The sequence below is a fragment of the Fukomys damarensis genome, unplaced genomic scaffold, assembly GCF_012274545.1.
Source record: "Fukomys damarensis isolate Sample0158 unplaced genomic scaffold, DMR_v1.0_HiC HiC_scaffold_11, whole genome shotgun sequence".
NCBI lineage: Eukaryota > Metazoa > Chordata > Mammalia > Rodentia > Bathyergidae > Fukomys > Fukomys damarensis.
The window spans coordinates 6,774,710-6,797,954 of NW_022900923.1; the positions used below are offsets into that span (position 1 = coordinate 6,774,710).

Consider the following 23,245-nt stretch of genomic DNA (forward strand, 5'->3'; position numbering starts at 1 on the left):
ATGCCTGCCTCGCAAACGCAAGGTCCTGAGTTCAATCCCTGGGTACGGCAAAAACAGAACCCTCAGCCATCCCAACTACCCCACAGGTACTAAAAAGAACCAGCTCTTTAAAAGGTCCAAGTCTAGTTTGAGAAATATGATGACTCTATTTGCGATGCTATTAAATGGCTGTAAGGAAGATCTGCAGTAACCATGGTAGCAGCTAAGGAGTGGGAAGGCTCAGGATGACCTCCAGGCCGATTTTACACTCTGAGCCCAAGGAAAACACAGGGGTTTGAAGGAACCCAGAGAAACATGGAGGGAGAGGGACGTCAGTGAATGGTGACATTACCCATGACGCGTAACCATTTCAAAAACAGACTCGATGTAGAGTATGCATTATACGGCACTTTAAAAGCAGATACAAAAATTAAATATAATGCATCCAGAAAAGATACAGCTGAAAACAGTTACAAAGAGATGGGGAAAGTGAGTTACAGGTTGTATAGAGAGAGAATCCCCATCATTCAGGGAAATTCTGAATGCCTTTCAGAACCAAATAACCCATTAAAAGAGGGGTCTGTTCGTTTCAGGGGGTGGGGTTGTTTGTCTGGCTGGTTTTGTGAGACAGGGTCTTGCTACCCATCCTAGGCTGGCCTAGAATTTGGAGTGATCCTCCTTCCTCAGCCTGCCAAGTAGGGGAATTTACAGGTCAGCATCAGCACAGCCTGCTAAGGTTCCATTCTTTTTTAAGGTTCCATTCTTACGTTAAAGAAACGTCAATTCTTGCCAGTCTAGGTTGCTTTGATTTTGCCTAACAAAAGAAACAAGAGGAGCACACAGCTGAGCCAAGGACTAATAGGTCCATTCTCTTGCCCTGGGCATTTTTTGGGGGCTGGGGGTGCCTGGGATCCAGCTAGGGTCCTTGGGCTTGCAAGGTAGGCAGTGGAACCACTGAGCTAAATCCCTGGCCAGCCCTGCGCACATTATTCAAAACGAAAAATAACTGGGAAGGAAGAGCTCAATTTCCAAGCTCCAAATTCAATCCGGGGAGGAAGGGGCGCTGTAGGAACTGAGACTAGAGACAGGTCAGGAAATTAAAGCATCCGATTAAGCTTACATGGGTCAAGCACTGCACAACAGAAGTCTTCTATTAGCATTTTTAAAAGCAACAGAATACAAGTGAAACTAACTTTCATATTTCATTGAACTTGTTGTCTTCAAAGTAAAGCTGCTATCACTTGGACTTGCAATCCTGGGGAAAATTATCAATGAGACATTTCACGTTTTTTGGTACCAGATGTTCAGAATCTGGGGTGCACCGGATTAGCTACAGCTCATCTGTCCCGATGGGCAGCAGCCACATTTCAAAAGCTGGAGAAAACCGGATGCACCCAGGGGCCGCAGTATCGAGCAGGTCCGCAGCCCGCAGCCTAGCAAAGGTTTAAGAAGGTCGCCCTGAGAGGTAGAAAGGAGACGAGGGAGGTAAGAGTGCTTAGAGTGACCCAGGGATATGCCCTGGCCTGCTTTCCTCCAGGAAATTCCTAAGAATCTTAAAGATAAAATTCTGAGTCCACAACTTCCCAAAGTTTCAGCAGACACATCTATTTTCTAAAGAAACAGCACAGGCACAAAGCCCTTCATGTGTTTTGCGGTGTGGCAACCATCCAGAGATTCCAGAGATGAATTTTGAAGGGCCCTGCAAAACCAGGGTTTCTTTTCCCTCTCTGATTCACACCTAGCCTCCTTTTCCCCTGACCTTGCAAGTATAAAAGAAGAAAAAAAAATTACCTTAAATATTAAGTGAAGTACAACCTGCTATTTATTTTCATAAACTTTTGGTTTCTCCTTCCCTGTAGGCAGAATAATAAAAACCACCACCACCAAAAGAGAACTGAGTTTTCCACTGGGTTGAGCTGGATGACACTGCCAACGTTAACGGTTCTGACAAATAAAAATATTCCACAGGGCTGAACCGGACTCCTGCAGACCTTCCGGAAACCTGACCGTGGCCACCAGGGAGCAGCAAATTCCTCACTGCCCTTGAAGGTGGCCAGGGGTAAGCTGGAAACTATACTCAAAAGTTTCTCATAGTTTATACTTTGTGTACGCTCCAGTTTTTATAATCTAGAACTCTATGCTCAAGGTTTTATATACACAGCTTGTACCCGTTTATAAACATTGATAACCATATAACTAACAAGACTTTTTTTATTTTTGAGACATCTTTGTGTATCCTCTGTACCCTCAGTAGCCAGGACAACAGGTGCATGACACCATGCCCAGCAATAAGAATTTCTTTTTTTCTGGTACTGGGGGAATCGAATTCAGGGAGTTGCGCTTGCCAGGCTGACACTGTACTGCTGAGTGACAGTCCCGGCCCTGAAGAACATTTTTAAATCAAATATGCCACAGGAGTGTCTGAATCCCATAATGATGACACTGATGACTAATAACATTGATAGTAATAATGCTGTATTTAATGGTAATAATAATGATAATAACAATGCCAATATTTCACAGTTGCTACCTTAGTCTTGAAGTCATGAGGACTTTACAGCTGCGGGTAATGCTACTATATGTCATTCTGCAGTGAAATACAGAAATGTAAAAAGCTAGGCATGGGCATGGTGGCGCATGCCTATAACCCCAACTTGGGAGGCTGAGGCAGGAGGATCGCAGTGTGTTTGAGGCCAGCCTGGACCATAAACACAGTGAGTTTGAGGCCAGCCTTAACTATCCAAACCATGTCTCAAAGAAATTTTAAAAAGAGAAATGAATATAAGAGGAAATATAGAAAAGTATACAAATGCATCTTTCTCTAAAAATATACCCATTTCTGCCCAAAATTAAAACAAATATTTCTAGAAACAGCACCCAAATGTGTTTTCCAGAGAAACAATCATGCCACATACTGAGGTGTGCCTCCTACTTCCTAGCACCTGTTTTCCAAAACTAAGATCTATCTTCCCTGCACTCAACAAAAATGCGAAGGGCTACAGCTGTCAGATGCTATGGGTGCAGGATTAGGACGGACAGGGTCCCTGCTGTCACAGTATGTGGGATGACAGGAAAAACTCAATGAGACAGGAGGTTATCACTCTAACATGCAGCTTTCAGATAACCACCCTCCTCCACAGACTGGACACAAAAGTAAAAATCACAGAAAAAGATTTCTGCACAGGAAAATAATCATTTTCACAGAAAAACACTCAGTGGAGTACTACTCTGCCATAAAGAAGGATACACGTGAGTCATTTATCATCTTCAGACCATCAGGTTAAGTGAGATCAGACCCACAAGCTGAAATACTGTATGATTTCTCTCATATGAGAAACCCAAAGTACAAATAAAGAGCAAAGCAAAGAGCGACAACAAGAAATAGGAAGAACTTTTTCAAATGAGAAGGGGAGCAAGAGTTGGGGTGGATAGGGAGGGACTGGAGAAAGGCATGAAAAACAATTACCTTATCAAATGCAAGCATACTAACACTAAATATATAGTGACTTTTTAAATGTTTTAACTTTGCAAAATATTTTTGATTCTGCAGGTAGATTTCACATTATTATAGCAGTGCCACAAAAAATTAAATTTCTTGCTATCGAGATATTTTTAATTTCAGGGCTGGGGGTGAAGCTCAGTGATGCCGCCACCTACCTCGCAAGAGCAAGGTCCTGAGTTTGATCCCCGGAACCAAAATAAATAAATAAATAAATAAATAAATAAATAAATAAATAAATAAATAAATAAATAAATAAATAAATAAATAAATAAATAAATAAATAAATAAATAAATAAATAAATAAATAAATAAATAAATAAATAAATAAATAAATAAATAAATAAATAAATAAATAAATAAATAAATAAATAAATAAATAAATAAATAAATAAATAAATAAATAAATAAATAAATAAATAAATAAATAAATAAATAAATAAATAAATAAATAAATAAATAAATAAATAAATAAATAAATAAATAAATAAATAAATAAATAAATAAATAAATAAATAAATAAATAAATAAATAAATAAATAAATAAATATATATATATACATACGTATATTAATTTCAAAGGGAAAAACAGCCACTTTACAGAGGAGGTGTCCAGAGCTTCACTGCAGAGGGAACTTACCCAAGTGACCAAGGTCGTAGGTCATTAAGTCATGTCCCCTTGTCCCCTGTGGGATGAGGCAGCACCAAGGTAGAAACCCACCCTGCACCGGTCTTAGTACAAATGACCCAGTAGGGTGGCCTGGGTCTGACTCAGGGGTTTTCAATCAGAGAGGGCCCCCCAAGGTCCGGGACTCCTGACTGTCAAGACTCAGGAATGGCATAGGACACCACTGGAGTCTGGTGGCTTCCACCCAAAAAATGTCAGAGATCCGACCGCACACGTGGGCCCCCTGTACCTCCAGGCCATGCAGGCCCAAATGTCAGCTGAGCTGCGACTGAGAAAAACTCCCCAGTGAAACCCCAGCAGAGGCCGCCTTCCAAACAACCAGCCAGTGCTTTCCGGAAATGTCAGGGGGACAAAAGAGAAGGCACCATCCCGGCTTTAGAAGAGGTTAAGAAAACCTTAAACTAAATGTGATGCGGGATCCTGGATCAGAATCCAGCCAGGAAAGGATTTACTGGAAAACCAGAGAAATTCTAATAATGTCTAGTTAACAGAATCGCATTTTCCTTGGCTTGGAAACTGTGCTTTGGTTGTGTAGCTGTGAACAACTAGAAAGTCTGGGCAAAGGACAGATGCAAGAACTCCACTACTTTTGGAACTTCTCTGCCAACCTAAAGTCATTTCAAAATAAAGTTGCTGTTTTTTTAAATTTTCTAGATATTTGTGCACACCACAGTGGGATAAGTTATTAAAGTCCTTTTAGCTAGAATTTTGACAAAATCCTACCATTAGAATAAGAAAATACCATTTCTAAACTAGCAAAATATCATTAGACTCCATTAATCTTATTTTTATTAACACATCTAATGGGCTTTTTAAAAATAAAAAGGTGGAATAAACAACTTTTTTATTGCCCAGTCACGGCAAAGAAATAGGCAAACTGATTTCATAATGTTCGATGTTGAAGAAGAGTCTGGGAGACACAGGTCTCAGGGGAAAGATCCTGGGATCTCACTCCCCTCCCCACCCAGCCTGGAATCCATGGTAGCGACCAGCCGGTCTCCTCCAGCATCCCCAATGGCCCCTGCGATTCCGTGCCACTGTCCTGGCCCCAAGCCCTCCACAACCCAGCCGTTCACTGCCTCGCACTCCCAGCCCACAAAACACAAGTGCACACAGCCCCGGGGCAGCCCCACTGAACACTCCAGGTCTCCAGCGGCAGCTGTCCCACCCCAGAGCCCTCGGGGTAAGCCGCGCTTTTGCCTCCTGCTGCCTTTTAGGCGCCCACTGTGGACAACTTCAGCGTCCCTTACCTTGGTATCGCCTGGGACCAAGACTGCACCTGACCGCTGGAGCAGCTCAGTCAACAGAGAACTACTAGGGAAGCCAGTGTGCAGCTTTCACAGAAGAACTGAAACTAGCAACTCTACTTGACCCAGCTAGGGTCTCCTCTTCCAGGTGTCTTCCTGCAAGAGCTAGAGACATCATAATACAGTCATCCACTTCACCCCAGTTTATAGCAGAAAACTCACAACAGTGAGATCCTGGGAGAGCCTTGATAGGTCCTTCAGCAGATGGATGGATACAGAAAATGTGGCAGTGACACACGATGGGGTACTACTGTACCACAAAGAAGGGTGAGCCTGAAGCATTCATGGGTAAGTAGCTGCACCTTGAGACCCTAACATTAAATGAAATAAATCAGACATACAAACTTAAATATCACGTGGTTTCTTTAGACGAGAAACCCAAAGTATGAACAAAGAGCGGAATAAAAGATAGGTCATGGGAAGGAGGGAAATGGATGGTCCTCGAAGGGACAGGGATCAAGAGATGGAAGGAGGGAGGAAAGGAGGGAGAGGAGATGAAAAGGGATGAAGATGTGTTACGTACATGGAGCAGCTCCCCACACAGAACATAATCATGTACTACAGGCATGTTCTAATAGAGAAAAAGGGCTGCGCATAGTAGCACATCCAATAATCCCAGCACTAGGGAGGCTGAGGCAGGAGGATAACAGAGTTTGAAGCCAGCCTGAATGACATAGTGAAACTTTGCCTCAAAAAAACCAAAAAAAAATATAAACGTATACTAAATGAATAAATGAATGAAATCAAGCAACCATATGAGGTGTTTATGTAATGACAGAGCTGAATCTGTTTATTCCACTGGAGGAAGAAATACTGTAATATATGATTGCTACATTAAACAAAATAATAAATACACCTTGAATATGTACAAAATACATCTTGAATATGTGTTGAAAATGTACAAATAGCATCCATATAAATGCCACTCAAATAATTACCTTTTAAGCTCCTGCTCCAGCTTTTCTATTTGTTTTTTGCCTGAGTTTAGCTGTCCCTCCTGGAAATTCACTTGTGACTCCTTGACTTGAAGTTCATGGGAAATCTTCTGCTTGGTTTTCTCCAAATTTTCACATATTTCCATCAATCTTTGGTTTTCCCTCTTCAGGTTGGTGCCTTCAGTTTTTTCTGTTTCAACCTAGGAGGATTCATTGAGAAGGAACTAGAACCTTTATTCCGTGATCGTCCCAAGAACTCTATGTAGGTTACAGCCTGACAATGGCCACTAATTTCCTAAGACGCGGTAGTAGCAAGGGATGGCAATGCTTCCGGAACACAGAACCCCAGTGTGAAGCCTACAGACCAAAAACAGCTCTACAAAGCCGCACATTACAACATTGCCCTGGTCAGGGCTACACCTGGCCTTCCTAGAAATGCAGGTTTTAAATCCCTTTGAGAATTAAAAGCAATCAAAACCAACTCCTCTCACTTAACAAATCATTTTCACGATTGGCTGCTAAAGCCAGTCAGTTATGGTTAAGAAATCAGAAAATTCTTCCACAAGCAAAGACATTTTAGAAGCACTGACCAACCCACTACTTTGCTGCCTAACACAGAGGTTTAAAAAAAAAAAAAGAGTAGGTTGAAGTTAAAGTTTTGATTTTTTTTTTTTGGTACTGGGGATCAAACTCGGGCCCTTGTGCTTGTGAGGGAGGCTCTGGAACCACTGGGCTAAATCCCCGGCCCTGAAGTTGAAGTTTTGATTCACAGGACCTAAAGAGAAGGCGGGGGCGGGGGGGACACCAAGGTTAAAAAGCCCTCTGAGAAAGCTGCCTCCATTCAAACTGTGAAAAGCTCTAACGCTGTCCCAGCTCTGGAACCTGGGCTAAACCCCCGGCCCTCAAGTTGAAGTTTTGATTCACCGGACCTAAAGAGAAGGCGGGGGCGGGGGGGACACCAAGGTTAAAAAGCCCTCTGAGAAAGCTGCCTCCATTCAAACTGTGAAAAGCTCTAACGCTGTCCCCAGAGAGGAAGCAGGGACGGGGGCTTGCTGCTGTGCAGGGAGAAAATGAGTCCCAATTCAGGGTCCCCACTGGAACTCAAAAGGACCCCAAGGCCCCTGAATACCGGCAGGCAGGCAGAAATGAGGACAGAGATGGAAAACTCAGAGAAACTAAAACTATCTAAAGGGGGTGATAGAAGATAGAAAATCACTCTTCTCTAAATTTAAAGAAGATGAAATAAAACACCCCCAAACAGGGGAACCCATTCAAACCCAAGAGCCGGGCAGGGCAGTACCTTCTGCTTCTGTTTCTGCAGGGCGGCCTCCAGCGTGTCGAGCTGAAACTGCCTCTGTTGCTTTTCTTTCTTGAGTTTGTCCAGCTGTCCCTCCAGCTCCTGAATTTTCTGCAGCGCTCTGGTAGGGAGGCCTTCCTTCCATTCTTCCAAAGCCCAGCTCATTCTGTTCACCTCCTTTATTAGTCCAACATTTAGAAGTGAACTGAAAAGAACAACCAGACTGTTCAGCTTCACATAGTTAAATGGAAGTGTAAGCCGGGCGTGGTGGCGCACGCCTGTCATCCCAGCACTCAGGAGGCTGAGGCAGGAGGATCGACTGGAGTTCAAGCACAGCCCGGGCTACATAGTGTGTTCAAGGCAGCCTGAACTACATAGCAAGACCCTGTTTCAAAAAAAAAAGAAAATTTAAAGCCGGAGACTAATGGGTCTAACTACCTCCAAGAGTCGAGTATGAAAAATATCACATTTCAAAGATAATATCTGTCTTCTGCATGCTCTGAAAGGCGGCTGCCAATGATTCATTATAAAGTACATACTGTTTGCTTGAACACCCTTATTCTGGGGGTTCCTCACCTCTCAAGTTTTAATTCATTATAGTCACCTGCTTTCTTCTGCACAGTTTGTTTTCATTACACAAAACATGAATACTTCACTTCAGGTGACCAAGATCCTGGCTGTACACACTTCAAATACCTGACACATAATTATTCTGCAAATGCTCTTGTATCCATCTTCACATCATTAATTACCATCAACTTCGTGCCTGCTCTTCGGGAACCCTTCCTGAGACACCCACCTGGCCAGTTCTCTGTTGGCTTCTCACACACATGGAGCCCGTCGCCTTCCAAGGAGTGTGTGAGTTAACCAAGAACGAATGTGCCTGGTAACTAGGATTGTTCCAAAAAATGAAGTCATGCTCGGGTCAAAGTGGAAAGAAGCACACAAATTTAGGGACTGAGGGGTGTTCAAGTGCCGCCGCCGCCGCTTCAAAGATGTGTGACCTTGGGCAAGTTTTGTTTTTCTTTGTGCAGTATGGGGATCGAACTCAGGACCTTGCGCTTACCAGGCAGGCACAGTGCCACTGAGCTACATCCCCGGCCTTGGGCAAGCTATTTAAGGGCTCTGTCTTGGATTCCTTATCATAAAATGAAGACAGCAATGGTAAGGACCTTCTCAAGCCTAGAACAGCCATCTCCTGGGGAGCTTTTTATACTTGTTAGCCATTCTATCAGTTCTTGAAAACACTTCTTTTACTGTGTATTTCAGCTTACACTACAAAAAGTGAAGTGTCCAACCTCCTTCCCAGTCACAGCTTATATATAAGGAGACTTTATATCCTTTAGGAGAAAAGCATGGCAATTATTCTTTACTTTAGCCTTTAGAAGAAAAAAATCTAAAAAGGAAAGTCATTTTCTAGTTATTTCGGCAACAGGATGAAAATTTTGTTTTTATTTTGTTTTGTTTTGGTACTGGGAATTGAACTCGGGTCCTTGCACTTGCAAGGCAGGCAGTGGAACCACCGAGCTAAATCCCCAGGCCACGAGAATTTTGTTTTTAACTAAGAATCATAAAAAGATTTTCAAAACCTAAGGAGAAACAAGGGTCTTGGACAACACGTTAAGTTAGAGATCAAGACATGAAAGCTGTGTTTTCACTGCCAGGATAACTATTCTCCCAGATGTCAGCATTTGGAAGACCTTTTTTTTTCCCCCTTGCAGTACGAGAGATGAAATCTCGGTCCTCGTACATGCTAGGCAAGTGCTACCGCTGAGCTACATTCCCATCCCATTTTTTTAATTTTGTGAGACAAGATCTTGTAAGTTTCCCAGGCTGGCCTCAAACTTGCAAGCCTCTTGCCTCAGCCTCCAGCGGAGCTGGGATAACAGGTATGCACCACTAAACTTTGCAGAAGAGAACATCTTCACTTCTACCCCATTCGTCCAAAAACTACTGAAAGGAATCTCCAGCCTTTCAAGTAACAATGGGCAATTTAGCTTATTTGTTCAAGAGTAGAGTACACACTGGGTCATACTGGTGGTGCACACCTGTAATCCCAGCTCTCGGGAGGCTGAGGCAGGAGGATCACCGCAAATTTGAGGCCAGCCTGGACTACATAGCAAGACCCTGTCTCAAAAACCAAGGATCTATCCTAAACAATTAGCTGGCCACTGAACTCATTACATCAAGATGCTACACTAGCAAAATATGAAAAGGAGCAATTTGGAAAGACAACAGATAAGAGAAATAAACAGAAGAAAAACTGGCAAATTGGATGCTTTTCTCTTTCAAAGTCTAATATAGATAGACATAATTAATATATTTATACTACATCAATGTGTAATATTACAAACCCAAGCCATCTGTGATTACAGCAGTGACTTGCTAAGACATCAGGTATCGGCCATCTATCTAGGACCTCTATCTAGGACCAAAAGAACCAAAAAAGTCAACCTGAAAGGCAAGATTTAAGGGGCAGAGTTTAGGTTTGGAGGCACAAGGATGAAGAAAAGCCCTGAGTGTGAAGTTTCTTGCAAGAGGGTTTGCGGGACGAAAGGGCAAATCCTATCCAGAAAATAATTACCTTTACATCGTAAGTATATGGGGGACACCCCACTTCCACGCCAGGTCACCCAAGCTCTGTGATGTCCCCGAGGAGGCTCTTGGGTGCCCCACCCGCCGTCCCCAGCTTTGCAGTCCGTCTTCACCATTTCCCATGAACAGAATCTCCAGCCGCCGCCCAAACCCCCAGGGCCTGAGGCGCCAGGGCTGGACCTCGGCTGGACCTGGGCTGGACCTTCTCTGGACCAGGCTCCTCGCTGTTAGGACTCGGCTCATTTATTTCTGAATCTTGATCGCCCAAGCAGAGCCCGGCACACCGGCGCATCCAAATAAAGGTGGAAGGAAGGAAACGCAAACCCAGCTAACAACAGGCACTGGACCCCGACGCCGGCCCGAATCCCAGCGACGAGGAGGGCTCCAGCTGCACACAGGGTCCTGGTTCCGGGTCTTGGGGGCGCTCGGGAGGAGTTAACTGGTCACCTGAGATTCTTTCACCCTGAGCAAGAGGAAACCGATCCCCGAGGCCGCAGACCCACGACCCTCGCCCGGATCCGCGGGGAGCACAGACTGGGTGCGAGCATCACGGGCTGAAACTGCAGACCCACCAGCCCGCCGCCAGATCGGAGCCGCTCCGGGTCGCTCACCTTGCTGCCCGGCTCCGGCCACCTCTCCTACAGGCCTCTTTGGCGCAGTCTCCGCGATCCGTAGCCCTGATCCCGATTCAAACCGCCCGCCGCCGCCACCCGGGGGACAGTTTTTCCACTTCCGGTCCTGCTCAAACTCGCCTTCGACGTCTATTGGCCACTGTACACAGCTATGCACCAATCCGCTTCCGCGCTCACGGCCGGCCGCCTGTGATTGGCCCTTTCGGATGGGTTTAAAAAACAAGCCCTGTCGGCCGGATGTGCGCGCGCTGGGGCTCAGACGCCTTTCTGTTGTTGCTTAGAGACGAGACCAAGTGATGCTGCAGAGGAGGGACGCTGGTTTGAACCCGGGTTCCGCAAATACCCGCCGATGGGTGGGCTGGTTAGGAGGATGCGGCCCGTGTCCCGCAGCCTTCGGCGCTGCCTGGTGAAAACACACTGCTCACATCCACGTATGTATTGTTTAGGACGCATCCTAAGTACTCTGCTTGCTATGCGTCCTTCATGCAACACCCCAACTAATAGCCTCATTTAAAAGTTATCAGGACCGGGGATTTAGCTCAGTGGTTCCACCGCCTTCCTCCAAAGCACAAGAACCTGTGTTCAATCCCGGGTACCAAAAAACAAATAAAAATTATCAGAGGTGCATAGAAGCTAAATAATTTGAAACTGCATCTAGATGGGCAGACGCTGGCTCCTAACTGCTGACCTCTATCAATCGCATTTTGGCGGGGTGCTTTGAACAAGGGGGTTGGAGACGTTCCACCAGACTCATATTCAAAAGAATCTTCAGTACTGGGTTAAATTGCTTCTTTTTATGAAGTCCACCCACTTTGCATATAGATTTATGTATTTATTTATTTGTTTTTCCTGTTCAACCATAAATAAGCTTCTAAAGGCAGAAGCACAGTATGAACTGTTAAATGAATCCAGCTCTGATGTGTTGTCCTCTTCAATAAGTTCAAAAGGTTCCCCATCCTCCCTTCACGTTCTTTAGACTATTCCTACAGCTCGGTCTTCCCCTTTCACTGAAATTCAGCCAGTCCCTAAGCACCCTTTCTTCATAAAACCTCCTTAGAAATGCTTATTTGCTACACCTTGATTTATACTTGTAGGATCTTTGTCGTGTGTTATATTTGTGCCTATGTCTGTCTGGCTCCTCACACTCAAAATTCCTTTACAGTAAAATGTGTTTAATCCTTCTTCACAGCCCTAACGTCTGTGTGATTCAGCACATAGTAATTTGGAAGCAAAATCTGAAGAAAGGCTTGGTTCTCCAGGACGCTGGGATCCCCAAGTGGAGGAGAGAGAGCAAGTAAGGGAGCAAAACTTTTAGGGTCCCTGCTAAGATCAGTCTAGTACCTAGCAGTCCTGAAATTTGAACCAAATTCTAAGTCCAGTACTAACTAGTATTCCATTGCATTCCAGGGTCATTGTTCATTATTCCTTAGCCACCTAAGGAAAATAGAGCTAGAAAGATAAGTAATCAGGGATTTTTAAAGTTTGAATGCAAAATTTGACCTTACTGTGCATTCATTCATTGCTTAGCAGCTTCCTGTCTAGACTGCACACTCAGCAAGCCTGATTCTACTTTCTTCTATCACAGAGGACTAAAAATGCATCCCCCAGAAGGGAGTGATGTGCTGGAGACTTCTGGCAACTTCTGTGATAGTCCTTTGACTTCGGTCATTTGATTGACGTTCACTTCCCTCGCTTCACTTTTCCTGTGGTTTATTTGGGTTTGGGGATGGGGACAGTGAGCAGGTGAGTCCTCATCCAGCCACATGGAGGTGCCCTCTGACAATGCACTTTTGGTGCTTTTACCCTTCTCGATTCACTATTTCAGTGAGCCAGTTCTTTCCCTCCACACTGTTTGTCTTCCATGTTTGCTCGGCCTGTGAAAAGTTCTCCGGGACCTTCCTGTCTTTTCCTGTCCAGCTTATACTGGAGCGTTCATCCCTGAAAGCGTCCTCTTGCCGGAGTCCTCAGCTTGCCGGTCCCTGGCTCTTCTTGCCCCCAAGCCTGTGTGCCCGCAGCTGCCAGCTCTTCATGCCCTCCCTACACGCCGCACTGCAAAACCCATGGAGAAAAAGCCCCAGGCTGTGCAGACCCGTGTGTGTGTGTGTGTGTGTGTGTGTGTGTGTGGCCTCTACCTGGCTCTAGGGCTCCTCCCAGACCCTCCTTCTAGTCTCACAAACTCTCCAGTCCGCAGGTGGTCATCTTCACCCTCATACCCGGAGGCCACCTCAACACACAGTTGACAGAAAACGGGAGACCTCTGACAGGAACACCCTCAACTTCTGTCCCTCTCCTCACATTCTCTCTTTTAAAGATTTGATTAACTTAGTTACCATGTTCCTTTTCCCTGATTATTGTTTCAAAGACCCATCAATGTACTCTTTATAAATGAAAGCTCTTTTATAAATATGGATTATGCTAACTATTCTCTATTATGGATTTACTGTCCATATGTTCTTTAAAATTATGAGCACTTACTGTTATCGAAACCCTAATGGTTGCTGTTTCTGACTAACCTTATTCTGTGTCCTTTTATTATAATTTTCTTTCCATCTAAAGAAATTTTTTATCTGGTACTGAATTTCCTCAGTTTGTGCTTGTGTGAAAATCTTGATTTTTGTCCTCATTTTTTGAAAGATATTTTTTCTAGAAATTCTATCTGGACCAGTGTTTTATTTTATTTTGTTTGATTCTACTAATGCTTTAAAAATATCAGCAGTTTTTTTCTGGTTCATGTGATTTCTGATGAAAGGATTGTACTTTTCTTGTCTTTGTTCCTCCCCAAATATCCCATTACCTTGGCAGCTTTATAAGATATTCTTTTATTCCCTTTTCTTTTAAATGTGATTTAATTTGTATTTCTCCTCTTTAACATTGGTTACACTTCTTAAAGCTTTATGATTTTTTTTTCAAATTTGTAAAATTTGTGGACATTAGTTGCAGTATTTCTTGTCTTCTGCTCTTTCTTCTGCTTCTGGCATTCTACATGTTTTTTAGGCTGTTTAATGTGATTTTTTTTTTTTTTTTGTACCAGAGATCGAACACAGGCCCTTGTGCTTGCGAGGCAGGCACCAGAACCACTGAGTTAAATCCCCAGTGCTGTTTAACATGATTTTTAAAGGGCGCTGATGCTCTCTATTTTTCGCTCTTCTCTTCCCTCTCTGTGTTTTATTTTGCATAGTATCTGTTACTACTTTTCCAAGTTTTCGATCCTCTCTTCTGTAATACCTAATTTTCGCCATTATATTTCCCTTGCTAGCAATTTTTGTCTTTCTCTATGTTTCCCACGATGTCAAGTCTTAACATCCACAACAAAAGGTCAGATTTTCCTGTTAACGTTCAGGATATTCAACATTCTTTATAAAAACTGTAATCAGGTCTGTGCGTACTAAACTATCATTATTCTCGTTCCTGAGACTATTTCTGTTATTTTTTTCTTCCCAGTTATGATTTCTCATTCTGGTTCTTTCTATATTTAGAGATTTCTGATTAGATGCTAGACATTATGCATTTTACATTTTTCTATTGTGTATTGCTGGCAAGACTTGTATACAATTCTACCCAATAATTAAGTTACTCATTATTCAATTTAACTACTTTTTGAGTTGCTATTGGGCTTTTGTTGTTGGTTTTGTTTTGTTTTGTTTTGTTTTGAGACAGAGTCTCACTATGCAGTTCAGGGTGACCTTAAACTCACTATGTTGCCCAGGCTGGCCTTGATCTTACAGTGATCCTCCTGCCTCAGCCTCCTGCTGGAATTACAGGCATGTGCTACTAGACCAGGCAATATTAGGATTTATGAGGAACAATCTGAAAGAAACCTTCCTTCTAGAAGGCCATTTCTAAAGCCTGACTTTCTGGGGTTTCCACAGAATTCCCCACATAGTCAGCAAAATTTTTTCCATGCTGATTGGTGGGAACTTGGACAATTCTTGGCACTGCATGAGCTCTTGAATTGTGTGCCTCAGGGCTCCCCCAGGAACTGTTCTTTTCCTGAAAGTTGTTTCTTTTTTTTCTTTTCTTTTTTTTTTTGGTACCAGGGATTGAACTCTGGTCCTTGCACTTGCGAGGCAGGCGGTAGAAACATTGGGCCAAATCCCTGGCCCGAAAGTTGTTTCTTTCCCAATCTGATGCAGTTTTATCACCGAGCTGGGCCTGAGAAGTCCCCGAGGCTGAAAGAAAGAACTCTACCCACTCTTTTAAAATAAGTTTGCCGCTCCTCTGACTCCCATGGCAGAAAAAGAATTTTCAGGATGCGTCAGTAAAGAAAGAATTGTGTATTTCTTGCCTGTCAGGTCACAGTGTGAGCCATCTGTATGTGCCTGAGGTTGAGATGCTGCCCACCATATTGCTGCTTGCTTGGGGTGGAGGAAGTACATTTCACAGGTGATAGGACAAATCTTGTGTTGAGATTTACAGGTTTATTGTAGAAGAGCTTTTAGGTTTTTTATTAATTTTTTTAGTGAGTTTCTTGGAAGAGAAAAAGGCTTATCTTGAAGCTGCAACTTTTCTTAAAAGTGCAGTTTTAAAGGCCAGGGATGGAGATCAGCGACGCTGTGCCGGCCTGGAGAGCACAAGGCCCTAAGTTCAATTCCTGGTACCAAAAAAAAAAAAAAAAAAAAAAAAAAAAAAAAAAAAAAAAAAGAACAAAAAAAAAAAAAAAAAAAAAAAAAAAAAAAAAAAAGTACAATTTTAAAATCTTGATTTTCAGGCCAGGGATTTAGCTCAGTACACTGCGCCTACCTTGCAAGTGCAAGGTTGTATCTCCTTTCTACCTACTTTTTACTTCTTCTGTCCTACCTCAGTTTCACCCTATGAATGTACAGAGACCCTCCTCAGATTTCTTAAGTTTTATATCTACCTAGCTTCTTTCTCTCTGGCCCTCTTTTTAGTAACGTTTACCTTCTAATGCCTCCTCCAAATTGTGGCTCATGGTACCCAGTTTTGGTCATTTTGCTGATATTTTCCCAATAACAGTACATTTCTACTTCTTGAGTTTGCTTCTCTAAACTTTTCTTTTCCATGTCTTTCTTTTTCATTTCATACCTGTATATTCAACTATTTTCTGGATGGCTCTACAAAGAAACTCAAACTCAACGTTTTCAGTACAGATTTCCTTCACACCTGTTCTCCCTGCTTTCCCATCTCCATAAACAAACCCCCGATCGCTGTCTCCCTTTATATCCTACCAAGTTTGTCTCCCACAACTCTTTCCCAAGTCTGTCCCCTGTTCTGCATTCACAGTGCCCGACACTCAGTCCATTCCTACATCAATTCCTGCCTTCCTCACTGTGGTAGCCTGGGGTGGTCTCAGGGCAGAAGTTGCCCTGAATAGGGGGCCTTGATGTGGGAGGATTGTGACTCCCATACCTAAACTGGGGACCCTAAAGTGGGTGACAGGTCCTTGCCTGGTGGCTTTTCTAATCAACTCTGCTGTCCCCACCCACCCCACCTTCCTTCATTGCTGCTGTACCTCTCCCTACGCTGGGGAGAAAGAGTTTCGTCCCCAAAAGAGTTGCAGGACACAGGTAATCTGTGCAGGCGGGAGCTGGGGAAACATTTCGGGAGATCTGAGGAGATGGCAAAGACAGGAGTTACAGATATGAGGCTGGTGGGCCAGGGCTTTGCTGACTCTGGAGTGCTCAGGAGTCAGGGTTTAAAGTCCTGCCCAGGGCACCTGGAGCTGGTGTGGCTGAGATTCTTTCCCGAAGTGGGCACACGATGGTGGCCTTTAGCAAGGCAGTTTGACGTGTTACGGCCACAGGAAGATGACGGAAATGGGGGGTTAGACTGGATCTGGCACGTAAGGCCAGATTATTACTGCTGAAGGACTTTGCTTTCATTAAGGCAACAAAAAACACTCTAGTAAGGAGACACGGACATCGCTAAGAAGCGCAGCTGTAGCTGATCTCTGCCAGCCAGGGCTGGCAGTACCAGGTCGGTCCTGTTTCCCGGAAGTTGTTGGTTGGACTCTGTTGCTGGTTGAATTGAGTCCTCCGTAAATTCACCTTCTAAAACCCTAACCCCCAGGAGCTCCTTAGGCGACTTTAGTTGGAAACACAGTAGCTGCAAATAAAATTCCTAAAGATGAGTCATTACGATCAACCCTGATGCACTATGACTGTGTCCTTACCAAAAGAATAATAGCAAATAAAGACATCTGGACACAGACACAGAGACTTAGGAAAAATGCCATGTGAGGCGGGAGGCGGAACCACATGGAAACGTGAAGTTACCCTCCCACGAGGCAAGAGTCAGCACGGATCGCCGGCAAAACAGCAGAAGCGAGGAGGGAGGCATGGAAGAGATTTTACTTCAAACCTCCGAAGGTGCCCACTCCTTCATCTCCCAACTTCTGCCTGCAGAACTGGGAGGGGAGAAACGTCTGTGTACTAAGCTGCCCATTTTGGGTGCTTTGTCACAGCAGCTCCAGGAAATGAATACTGACGCCATGTTGGATCGGGCTATTAGAGGTCCGGCCCGGTGCCAGTCCGGGGAGGAGACCTGGGAGGCGTCCCTCCCAAAGGCACGACGCCCTGAGCAAACATATGCAGCAGGGTCCCTGGGTAGCCTTTCGCACTCTCGCTCCAAGTAACCGCCTGTCCTTGTTCCTTCTACTTTCTGCTCTCCTGAGTAAATGGGGCCTGAGCAGCTCCGCCCCTAGTGCCTCAAAACTCACCAGGGAAAGATACGCTGTAATCAGGAAGTGTACGGGGATCCCCCTTTGTGCTTTTTTCTTGGTTTTAATTTCTTATGAGTACATGTCTGCGTTCGTAATGATCGCCTTCCTTGTGGGAAGTTGGGACCTGTACATAACACATCTCAATTCTTTTCTCATCCGCTTTCCCTTCCCTCTCCCTCTATCTCTTGCTCCCCTTCCCATTTGAAAATGATCTCCGTCCCTACTTCCTACTACCTATCTTTTATTTTGCTCTTTATTTATAGTTTGAGTCTCTCACAGGAAAGAAACCATGTGACATTTAAGATTGTGTGTCTGATTTATTTCACGTAACGTGACGGTTTCCAGGTGTGTCCATTTTCATACAAATGACTCCAGTTTACCCTTCCTTATGGTAGATCAGGGCTCCATCATAAATAAAGACTGCATTTTCTTTGTCTGTTTGTCTGTTGGTGGACATATAGGCTGCTTCCAAGTTTTAATTATTAGTAGTAAAAAATTAGGGGCCAGGGATTTAGCTCGGTGGTGCCACCGCTTGCCTCGCAAGCACAAGGTCCCAAGTTCGATCCCCAGCACCAAAAAAAAAAAAAAAAAAAATTGGACCCCATACTGCATGTTTCTCCTTGTTTTTCACAAAAAAAATGAGCATTTGACATGAATACGCACTTCTCAGAAGAAGTACAAATGGCCAATACAGACATGAAAAAAATGTTTAGCACTGGCCAGTAGAGAAATGCAAATTAAAACAACTGAGAATCCATGTTACTCCAGGAAGAATGGCCATCAGAGTGCCGCCGCCTGCCTAGCATGCACGAGGACCCGCGTTTGAGTCCCCGTAACAGAAAAAAAACAAAAAGGACGGCCACCATCAGGACAACAAATGATAAGGAAGACTAGCGCTACTGTGGGAGTGGCGGGGGTTTCTTTGTTGGGGGTGGAAAGTAAATTATACAACCACTACGGAAATCTGTGTGTAGAGTCCTCAAAACCCTGAAATAGAAATTCCATTTGTCCCGGCTAATCCCAATCTAGGTATCTTCCCCCTGTGCTTTTAGGTCTGGTGAAAACAGCACAATGCCCTGAATTCAATCCCTGGCAATGGAAAAACAACAACAAAAACAGTGAATATGAAACTGTGGCCAGCACAGCGCTCTGAGGGCTGCCTGTCGAAGGCCCGGACTTTGCAAGATGAGGTCCTAGGGTCCCTCCGCAGGCCGAGGGATTAGCCCAGCCGGTGCTGGCCACGGAGTGAATTTAACATGGACACCAACGGTCTGCGCAGGAGAAACAGCAGCCACAGCCAGCGCTTTATCATCTCCAGGCCCCCGGTGGTTCCAGCCACAGAGGCGGCGGACTCGGGGACTCTGCTCCGGGCCTCAGTCAGAGCCAGGGGGTGCCTGACCCCAGGGTCCCCGGGCAAACTGAGCCGTGCACTAGGCCAGCGTGCCCTCCTCGCCTGGGCAGGACTGCGGGCCGGGAGAACAAGCCCTTCTCTGACTCCTCCCAGTTCCCCACTGTGCTACCTGTGATCGCCGCCTAAATAAACCGCCAGGTAAACCGCGTCCACCCGAGTCGACTTTATTCTCTGTTTTGGTGGAGAAACCAAAGTGAAAAGGCTCTTTACACATTTGCTATACTGGGCCGGGAATTTGGCTCAGTGGTTCCGCTGCCTGCCTGGCAAGTGCAAGGGCCTGACTTCGATCCCCGGTACAAAAACAAAAAAACAAAATCGCTGTATTGATGGCAGCGGACAAGGCATCCTCTCCTTATGAGAGCTGTTGTTATGGGCACACAGGCGCCTTGCCTTAGCTGCGACATGAGAAGTGTCATCAGGATGGGATTTGTCCGATGAAGGTGATTAAGTACCTGGATTTTAGCATGGCCATGTTTACAAGCTTGTTTTTACAGATCGGGACTTCTTTTGACTATAGAATAAAGAATTTAATACATTCTTTGGGGTGAGAATTTATTTTCAGAGCTTGAGATCAGGCAACTCTGAGTTTCTCCAGGAAAGTAAGGCTTGTGGATAAATACTAGGTTTTGTTTGTTTGTTTCCTTGTTTGTTTTCTGAGACAGGGCTTTGTAGTGTAGTCAGGCTGGTCTTGAACTCATTATGTAGCCCAGGCTGGCTCCAGTACAGTGATCCTCCTGCCTCAGCCTCCCAAGTGCTAGGATTACAGGTGTGTGCTACCATGTTCAGTTTGGGGGCAAATATTAAATATTCAGTAGACCAGATGATTACAAAATAAATATTCAACATCTTAGTATGTTTTAGGTCAGTTGATTATAAGCCATACACCACTCACAAGAAATAGAAGCCTAAACTTTTAAATGATTTTTCTCTTCCCACCACTAGGTGATTCTCTACACCTATGAAAGTCTTTGGAAATAAACTTTCAGCCCCATGTACGGAATTCTCTCTTCCCCTCTCTCCCTCTATCCCTCTCCTCAGTGCTCTTGTTCACGCTCTAAGATAACATTTGCTGTTTAAAGGCAGGGGAAAATCTAAGAATAAATAATAGGCTATAACCTACTGCTTGTTTAATCTTTCTTCCTAGCAAAATAGTAAAACAACATGATAAAAAATTCCAAACATTCAAAAAAGATAGAGCAGCTGACTTTGGGAAACTAGATTGAATTGGCTATCTACCAGTCAAGACTCTCATTTTATAACTGAAGACAGTGAGATTAAGATTTTCAAAAATTCAGGCCAGGTGTGGTGGCACACACCTGTGATCCCAGCACTTGGGAGTCTGAGGCAGGAGGATGGCTGTGAGTTCGAGGCCAGCCTGGGCCACATACTGAGTTCAAGGCTTGAAATATATAGTGAGATCCTGTCTCAAAAAAAGAGTTTTAAAATATTCATACAACCAGTTACTGATGAAAGCAGACAAAGGAAATAAAAGAGGGGAAGGAGAAGGAGGAGAAAAGAAGAAAGTTGTTTAAACAGACAAACGTTATCATTCTGGAATCAGTCATTTTACAAAAATTCAAAACTCTTATTATTCTTGCAAAAGTAATTTTTATGAATGAAGCAAAATAATTTATATTTTTAAAGATTTCACTAGGCGCTTTGGTATATGCGTATAATCCAAACACTCTAAGGCTGAGGCAGGAGACTCGTCAAGTTCTAGGCCAGCCTGGGCAACTTATTGGGACCTGGTCTGAATATAAGGGCTTGGGATTGGGCTTAGTGTTACAGCATGTGCCCAAAATACATATGTGAGGCTCTGGGTTCACCCAGAGCCCACCACCACCCAAGAAAAGAAAGAAAGAGCATTTCATAGGGAAATAGGAGTACTACCTAGACCCTAAATCTTCCAAAATGTTCAAAATATTTAAAACATGAATTTTAAAAAAATGGTTGTTACTTTTTTTTCTTTTTTGGTTGAAACCCCCAGTCCTTAACAAAAGTTTTTTTTTTTTCAAGTCCAGGTTTCCAAAACAGACGATGATATAGCCAAAAACACTGCCCACCTTGAAGAACAAGTTCACCCAGCAGAGAGTTTCACCCTCACATGGCTGCGCTAGAGATCAGTTTGTCTGTGTCACTTTTCAACATCATTTTGACCCAGGAATTGAGCTAATCGTGGGATAAAGCATGCAATTTCCTGGCCAGAAGACCAGGCAGACACGCAGGACACAAGACAGAGGATACCCCACACCAGGAATGAACTTTAGTGTCCTAAAAATGACACGAGAAGCCTTATAAATGCTTTATTTGAGGCTACACCTGGCCCTGGACTTCGTAAATTAGAGCAAAATACTGAAATCCTCACTGTGAAGTACCTGTGAGTGGGGTCAGTGGAGAAGGTGAACAGACTTCCTGGTTTACTCCCAGTTTCTTGTACCTTTCTGGCTAAATACGTGTGTGTCCTGGAGTTCTTGTTTTAATTAACTATCGTTATGACTAGTTGCATTAAAATAAGCCAGCATGGGTATAGGTGATCACCTGGTGCTGTTCTTTTACGGTCTCCTCCTGGACTGTGTGAGACACAGGTGAGGTGGAAAGAGTTTAACACTTTGCAGGTGGCTATATCTGTACCTTCGGGATGAGCTTCTCTCTCCCCAAGCTGTTCTCTGCCCAAGTCCTCCATAGGACAGTTTAGGTCAGTGATGGCAAACCTTTCGGAGCTTTCCATGATAACAAACAGCCCACTGCGGCACTCGTGCCACCGGTTGGCCACTCTGGATTAGGGCGTGCTGGCTGATAAAACAAAGTGGGGCCCCCTACAGGTGACTGAGAAGCTGACTTCCGGTGCCGCGGGGAAAGGGTTTGCTGCCCCTGGTGGCCACCTCAGGCCAAGGTTAGAAGTGAAAAATTACAAATTCAGGGAAATGTAAACTGTACCCAGGAAGAGAAGGTGAAACGCACTTTCTAGAAAGTTTATGCAAACAGTTAATGTGAACAATGCTGCTAACATGAGTTTGTCACATACCGGCTGGAATAAACCTACAAGCATTTATTTTTTGGTCAACACTTGTAAAAATTTTGCAGTAAACCTGTAGAGCCACAAAGAACTCAAAAAAAGGCTCAAAATAAACATGAATGTTTAATGCAAAATTAAGTATGGAATTTTCACTTCTCAGTAAGTTGAAAATAAATGCATGTTAGTACGGAAAAGGACCAAGAGATGGGAGAAGGATCCTTGCAAAAAGAATTAAGATGTGTTATGTGGTTATACCAGCTCCCCGCGATGATGAATGTAATTGCTTCGTACTGCAGACATGTACTCATAAAAATTAAACTCTCATGGGTCTGGGGATGTAGCTAAGTGGCACTGCACCTGCCTCAGGCACAAGGGCCTGAGATCCACCCTTGACTTTAAAAATATTTTGTATAGGGCCAGGGATTTAGCTCAGTGGTTCTGCCACCTGCCTCACAGGCACAAGGGGCCAAATTTAATCCCCAGTACAAAAAAAAAGGATAGAGACAATATACCAATGAGTATTTTCTTGCAGAAGTATTCCCTAAAGAAATCTAGTCTGAATGAAACAAGAGGTATCTGTGAAAATAGCTATGCTGAAATAGTTATATTTCAAAATAAAATAGAATTGAGAATTACCTCCCTTTGGGTGCCAGGAGCCACACCACCAGGAACAAAGCATAATCTCCCAGTTTGAAAATATTGTGAGCTACCAACTATACCGATTGGAAAAGATTGTGATAATCTGATGGAGAAGAAATGAAAATAATAAGATAAAACTGAAAAAATACACTACAGAAATATCTCAGTGAAATAGTACCACAGCATTAGCAAAAAATACAGCTAAGGGCTGGGGATTTTGCTCAGTGGTTCCGCCACCTGCTTCACCAGTGCAAGGGCCTGAGTTTGATTCCCAGTACCGAAAAGGAAAAAAAAAAAGCTAAGAAACTGAATAAAGTACAGGAATATATACCAATAGCAATTACTGTATTAGTTTTAGTATTCAGATAATCAATACAAATATATATCAAATGTCTTGTTTTAATATACATGGCTACATGTGTTTTCAAAATGATTTGTATTTTTGAAGTGGTTTTTTAAAAATGGGACTATTTTACATATCCATAAATATAAAAAATTTTTGGTAAGTAAATGTTACAAATGGTGACATTTTAATAGTTTGTCCTTTTTTATTCTCAAAGTGTTTTTA

General features: G+C 43.6%; 1 protein-coding gene and 1 long non-coding RNA gene across 3 annotated transcripts in view; one reads left to right on the top strand and one right to left on the bottom strand.

The window, feature by feature from the left end:
* The window catches only part of Cenpf (centromere protein F), a 47,995-nt gene extending 36,974 nt beyond the window's left edge, over positions 1-11,021 (bottom strand). For both annotated transcript variants that reach the window (XM_010642524.3, XM_010642522.3), the window contains exons 1-3: positions 10,912-11,021; positions 7,709-7,910; positions 6,412-6,608 (exon numbers count right to left, since the gene is read on the bottom strand). In XM_010642524.3, the coding sequence (XP_010640826.1) occupies positions 6,412-6,608; positions 7,709-7,870 (359 nt within the window). In that variant the 5' untranslated portion in view covers positions 7,871-7,910; positions 10,912-11,021. The remainder of the gene's footprint in view (positions 1-6,411; positions 6,609-7,708; positions 7,911-10,911) is intronic.
* Positions 11,022-11,197: 176 nt separating this feature from the next.
* On the top strand, positions 11,198-22,083 carry LOC104875130. The gene is made up of 3 exons (XR_783959.1): positions 11,198-11,363; positions 12,122-12,226; positions 21,039-22,083. It is a non-coding gene; the product is annotated as an uncharacterized LOC104875130 (long non-coding RNA).
* Positions 22,084-23,245: the final 1,162 nt, after the last annotated feature.